Source organism: Camelina sativa, chromosome 15 (assembly GCF_030686135.1).
Source record: "Camelina sativa cultivar CO46 ecotype springtype chromosome 15, ASM3068613v1".
In the NCBI taxonomy this organism is placed as follows: Eukaryota; Viridiplantae; Streptophyta; class Magnoliopsida; order Brassicales; family Brassicaceae; genus Camelina; species Camelina sativa.
In genome coordinates, this window is record NC_141894.1 from 26,739,183 (window position 1) to 26,746,088 (window position 6,906).

The following is a 6,906-nucleotide window of genomic DNA, read 5'->3' on the forward strand; positions in this document are numbered from 1 at the left end:
TTAGTGAAAGTTACATGTGTCCCTTTTCCTTACGAACTTCGAATATTTAAACTAAACGAACTCTAACTTCTCCCGAATCTTTTCCTACGATCTCGCCCATAATCTCTCGACTTTATCCCCGGTTTGACTCAGAGTCTCAATCGAATTCTCTTCCTGGGCTCGCGTTAGGCCCATTAACAGGATTAACTTTCACTCCATGTCGGGCTTTCCTACGGCCTTTAAGTCGTCGAAACCCAACACCAACACGGTTGCGTTTTTTGTCGTCAATTTTTCTAAAATAATTTTTTTTCAACCAAACATTCATTAAAAGGAAAATCTAGTGTTGGTTGTCCAAACCGGAGAGAAAAAGTTTATAAATCAAATTTCTAAGAGAAGAAATCTCGCATATCGAGCGAGATAATCCCTTTCAAATTTGACACATGTGGAATCCTAGACAGGGTAAGAATGGGAAGGAAGCCTTGAGCAAACTGAAGTCATCCAAGAGGTTAGAAAACACCGGTCAATCTTCAGGATTCCACACCATCGCGAGAAGTTCCACACAATCTGTTTCGAAACTCTAGCAGGTCAAACCTTCATAAAGGATACACTCCATAGCCTACAACAAAGCTTCAAACTCCAAATGAAGGGGGGAAGGGCTCTAACGAATAACTTTTCTCCTAAGAATAAGGTCTAGTCATCAGTGTTACATCACCACCAACCCAAACCTGAATTCACGTCTGCAACTTTCTAAGATCCATCAATCTGACAACCATGTAAATGATCATGGACAACCCTTAATATAGAGGGTTCCGACAAATTCTCCGAGAAGAAGTGCCCCTCATCCCATAATAATTTGTCGCACAAAGCCTAATCAATGATATCTGATGGCTCTACCTCTACCTCTTGAAAAATATTTTTGTTTCTATCTTTCCAGAGCGATCATAAAATCTATAGTAGCTGAAAATGTTTTTTCAAATCACCCTGGTGAGATGCCACCCTCCAATAAAACCCAAATAAAATAATTATCATCTCTTTATAATAACTTTTATTTTTATTTTAAAAAAACTCGAACTAAATAAATTCTATCTACAGTCGCATATTTTTGTCGCAGCATTTCGTAAAATAATTTGTATTTTTAGTTTTGAAAAACATAAAAAATGTCATCTATAGTTGTGCTTTTGTTAAACCAATTCGCTGGCATATTTTTGTCTAACTGGCGTCTTTCTTTTTTTGAAAAATAGAAAATATCATATATAGCCAACCATATCTTTTCGTTGTAACTTTTTATAAAATAATTTCTTTTTTTATAAAATGGCTTCTATACTTGCGTTTACAAAGTTATATCTGTTTATTTCAAGTTGTATATCTTTTGCAAATAATTTTGTCTACTCATTCATATGTTCAAATTTTTGTACGTTTTAGAAGTTTTCGATTGCTCCGAGTAACTTTTTGTACGTCCATTTGAAATAATATGATGTGGATATTAATATAGTTATATAGTTACTGGAGCAAAAGTCTCATAAAAATTTAGACAGTCACTAGCCTTATTTCACACACATAGAAGCAAGTTGTCTTCGGATGCTGACAATGGCTCAAGATCAAAAATGACATATTTAATTATCCAAAGGATCTCAAAAATCCTATTCGAAAAATGTGATTCATTTTTTCACAATTTAAAAAAAAAAAACTGTTTTTTTTTTTCAAAATCCATTTAACTTTGACTCAGAAGTTTACTACTAAATACGGTTTAGTCTCAGTAATCTATAGGAAATAATGTGAAATGTGGGAGAAGATCCATATATAACAGGGGTGGCCACAGATCATATACTCTGAAATTTTGGGAACCATATTTCGGATATGTGAAGTAATTTGGAGATGAATTTGCTAATATCGGCAGGTCTGAAGATCTGCATAAATAATTAAAAAATAATAATTCTTAAAATAATTCCTTATTTATATATTTAAAAAAAAAATATTTAATAAATTTTCATGTGAAATACCTCAAATTACTTTATGAAAAATATTTTAAGACATATTTATCTGTTCATTTTCAAACATTGTCACCAAAATTATATGTATATAGCTTATTTCGATATTATTTTTAAAAAAATATACTATCTATTTTAAACACACATATAACTTTTACAAAACCAAATCCATATCGGATTCAAGTACCCTGCATGACCTTTGAATTTAAATAATTGGATCTGGATTAGAAAGCTCCGAATACTCTATTTTTTAGATGGATCTAGTCAGCTCTTGGATCTCAGATATTTTGCACATTCTTAATACTACTATATAGCATTTAATTTGGTTGTAAAGTAAGTTTAATTATGTAAGTGTAAGTGGTGGGTTGCACTTAGTCCAAATTGGCGTCATACACTTTACAATTATTTAGCATTTACTGTCCAGCTATGCTTCGATTTTCATAAATTTTAATATTATATCGCACACATGTCCATGTCCATTTCCATACATTAAGAAAATGAACCAATTGTAAAAACGAAAAAATCTTTTGGACCTAATCAATAGCTTGTTAGAAAGAACATATCAAGTAATTTTTTACATGTCTTGATTAGTTTCAGATGATCCTCGCCATTACCATCTTCCACCTTCCCCCCTCAAGCACACATCCCCAATAAGGTAAGAACAAGAAAAAATATATTTTCTAAATCTTGATTAATTCTTATTTTGGATTCTCTTTTTCTTGATCTGTCACCATCTACCCTTCTCCGGGATCAATATGATGAACTTCATTGTGCGATTGGGTGTTTCATTACACAATTGTATGAATAATCTGGCCAATACTTATTTGGAACCATCTTAATCGTCTTGTAGGTGTTTCATCAAAACCATGGCTGACACCAAACAAGGTTATAGAAGTCAACAATGCATTTGCCTTGTCAATAATACAATTTTTTTTTGTTTGTCCTGTCTAAATGTTAATGCAAAATAATCATGTGCGGTTTAGATTTGGAGACTTCAGAGGATGGGAGGAAGATAGTGAAGATGGGCTCGCTTAAAAAAAAAGCGATAAGTGCATCAAACAGATTCAAGAACTCGTTCAAGAAGAAGACTCGGAGGAGCAGCAGCAGAATCGTGTCCGTTGACAACATCAACGCAGAGGATCGTCAGTCTCTTGACGCGTTCCGTGAAGTTCTTGCCTACGACGACCTTTTACCCTCCAAACATGACGATCTTCATATGATGCTCAGGTTATTCATTTTTTCCTTGGTTATTCCAATTAGGCCAAATATTGCGATGTGTTATGAATAATATAGTTGACGCATGAAGTCAACTAATATATGGTTTTCAAGTCAATAGTTTAACGAAAAAAACTAACACATTAATATTGTTCGATATTTTGTTATAGTGAATCTAAAATTGTTAGCCAAATGCAAGATCAGCAGTTTTAATTACTCAAATATACCGAAATAATGACATTTTTATTAGGTTAAGTTTAATATCACATTTTAATTAGGATTTTTTTATTACTCATTCTGTCTTTCATTGCCAATAATTTTTGTAATTTTATGATTATTGGGACAGTTATCTTAATTACGGATCTTTTGATCTTTTGATAGATACTTAAAGGCGAGAAAATTTGACATTGAGAAAGCAAAGCAAATGTGGAGTGACATGCTTCAATGGAGGAAGGATTTCGGAGCCGACACGATCATTGAAGTAAATCTTTTTTTTTTTTTCCCAAAATCTTGGAACATCTCATACCGAGTAAATATTATAAAAATACTTTTCAATTAACAATTTTCTGTTTGGTTTGTCTTCTCTGATAATGAAGGATTTTGAGTTTGAAGAGATCGATGAAGTACTCAAGCATTATCCTCAAGGCTATCATGGAGTGGACAAAGAAGGCAGACCGGTTTACATTGAGAGGTTAGGCCAAATCGACGCAAACAAGCTATTGCAAGTGACTACGATGGACCGGTACGAGAGATACCATGTGAAAGAGTTTGAGAAGATGTTCAAGATCAAGTTCCCTTCTTGCTCAGCCGCAGCCAATAAGCACATTGATCAAAGCACGACCATTTTTGATGTGCAAGGCGTGGTTAGTTACATTTTTATGTTGTTTCTTCTTTTGAAATGCGAAAGGTGGTTTGAATATTTAAAAGCATGTTGCATTTTTTTCAAATATTAGGGACTTAAGAACTTCAACAAATCCGCGAGAGAACTTCTTCAACGCCTTCTCAAGATCGATAACGACAACTATCCTGAGGTAGCTATTCACAAATGGACTTGTCAATTTTGAAGTGTTAACAAAAGTTCTAAATAATTTTTTCTTGGTAGACTCTTCACAGAATGTTTATCATCAATGCGGGTCCTGGATTCCGGCTCTTGTGGGGGCCAGTTAAATCTTTTCTTGATCCAAAGACGACATCAAAGATTCATGTTCTTGGGAACAAATACCAGAGCAAATTACTTGAAGCCATTGACGCTAGGTAAGATTACTACTCTTTAACTCATTTAATTATATATCGATTTTTTTCTTCTTTATTAGGTATCATCCTACAAATACAATACTTATTGCTCAAAAGTCCTCGTTGTACTCCTTTGATGTGTTAGCGAGTTGCCACATTTCTTTGGCGGCCGTTGCACTTGTGAAGGCAAAGGAGGCTGTATGCGATCTGATAAAGGCCCGTGGAATGATCCTGAGCTTCTTAAGGTTAACTTTGAGCTTAATTAACATTTTCTATTCTATATTAAGCCTGTTTTGAGTCTCTTACTAAACACAAGTGTTTTCTTATGGGAAGTAGATGGATAAGACCCCCGAAGCTAGGTTCTCGACTATTTCAGAGGAGGAAGATAAGCTTGTAGTAGAAGGGACAACAATATCAATGGTCTTTGAAGTAAGCTAAGAACTTTGTCAACAATACAAAAAGCCTTCGTGTTCTTTTCTTTCTACTTATAATTCTCATAAAATATGGATCTAAGACTCTTCTATACATCAAATTCGTAGCCTCTAGAGAGAAACAAGATGAAAACCATCGAAGAGAATGTGTGTGAGAAACACATTGACAAGTTCATGGCAGTGTCTTTGCCTCCAAAACCTCATTTAAGGACCCCAAAAAGAGGTACATTTATATATATATATATATATATATATATATATATATATATATATATATATACTCACATTAATACTCAAGCCTCAAGAGTTATTTACTCCTCATACACTGTTACGTAGGCAAGGGGCCACAAAACAAAGATGATAGCTTTCTTGTGGGAGGGGTTATCGCTTTTGTGATGGGAATTGTTGCAATGCTCCGGCTATCTAAAGACGTTCCAAAGAAGCTCACAGAGGCTGCATTATTCGGAAACTCAGTTTACCACGAGCAATCACAAATATCTAAACCGAACGAAGATCAATCTCCAGCACCACCAGTCTCAAACTCCGAGTACCTAATTATGGTGAAACGAATGGCCGAGCTTGAAGAAAAGTACAAGTCCCTTGACTCGAAATCAGCAGATGATATTTTAGAGAAAGAGGATAAACTTCAGGCCGCTGTTAACCGAGTTCAAGTGCTTGAGCATGAGTTATCTGAAACCAAAAAGGTAAGATCTACATATAACCTCAACCTAATTACTCGAATATGTAGTAACGATTACGTTATGTGTTCCGGCTTAGGCTTTGGATGAAACGATCGCTAACCAGAAGGGGATTCTTTCATATATTGAGAAGAAAAAGAAGAAGAAGAGACTGGTGAGACCAATCATTTACAAAACTTTTTGTTAATACTTTATGCTTAATTAGTTTCCAACATTCTTTGTCTATGTCCCTAATCATTTTCTTATTATTATTTTTCCAGTTTTGCATGTTCTAAATCAGCGAACAATGGTTATATGATCTCCCACCACAATTTCAGATGAGAAGCAAGAGTGTTTCTATGTGATTCTCACACAGATGAGATATATAAATGCATTATTTTAGTGAAAATAAACTCTCCCATCGGTCCTGTTTTGTATATAACTTCTTTTCTTTTACTTAACAAGTAGTGGATTTTGCCACAAGAGGTTTGTTTTGGGTGTTCCCTTGCAATTTAGAGTGCTTATATTGGGTGTTATTTGCAATTTTTTCTTTTATGTTAAATTTATACGTGAATTATAATCTCGTGCAGAGTAATGGATAATGTAAGGATGATGAATTGTTGATTATCTATTGCGTAATGTCCTTGACGAAATAGTTTATATCCAACAGAATTGTTCATGGAATCATTTTTCATTTCTAGTACTGAAAGATATATATAGAAACTTTGTGACTTGAGAGCTCGGATGAGAATTTTTTCGTGAGACAAATTAAGAAGAGGTTCTTTATAACTAAATTTTGAGTTCAAGAGCTAGCTAGGCGAGTGCACAATAAACAGATTTCGGTTGTGGTTGACGCACGAGTAAGAGACTAAATAGAGAAAACAAAGGAGGATTGTCTTTCAAAAACACGTATAGAGATATGCATTCTAAGGAGTAGTGTGTGCGCGAATTTTTTTCCGATAGTGTTTGCTTTTGTTTTAAAACTTATGAAGATGTTTGTATTTCATGGTGTAGAACTGTGTTTTGTATTGGATTATGGGAAACTGGTCCAACGTGAGTAAGATCTGTCATTTTAAATGGTCGTTGAATTGATGGATAATTAAGTGCATGGATATTTAGTAATGAAAGAGAGAATTCAGATAAGAAAATCCTATTTGACCATATCTGTTTTTTCTACCGATGAACTTCCTATCAACGATGCTAAACAACACATGCTCAAGAAGGATTCTTTGAATATCGCTACATATGTCAAGAAACAAAGCTAACTCACATGTCCGTTGCAAATAATCTATTTATCTTCACAAAAATAGGATCTCTCCAGTAGTCCAAGCTTGCATCTCTATCTTTGAGCAACATAAAGAAATTCCTGGTCTAGCTATACAA

At 34.2% G+C, this 6,906-nt stretch overlaps 1 protein-coding gene across 1 annotated transcript; it reads left to right on the forward strand.

Annotated features, from left to right (window-relative positions):
- Window positions 1-2,350: 2,350 nt before the first annotated feature.
- LOC104747431 (phosphatidylinositol/phosphatidylcholine transfer protein SFH7) lies at window positions 2,351-6,176 on the forward strand. Its single transcript, XM_010469059.3, has 13 exons — window positions 2,351-2,622; window positions 2,818-2,852; window positions 2,951-3,194; window positions 3,564-3,663; window positions 3,779-4,045; window positions 4,136-4,213; window positions 4,285-4,436; window positions 4,561-4,660; window positions 4,752-4,844; window positions 4,955-5,069; window positions 5,183-5,550; window positions 5,624-5,698; window positions 5,805-6,176. The coding sequence occupies exons 2-13, from the start codon at window positions 2,834-2,836 to the stop codon at window positions 5,817-5,819; spliced, it is 1,626 nt and encodes a 541-aa protein (XP_010467361.1). The 5' UTR covers window positions 2,351-2,622; window positions 2,818-2,833; the 3' UTR covers window positions 5,820-6,176.
- Window positions 6,177-6,906: the final 730 nt, after the last annotated feature.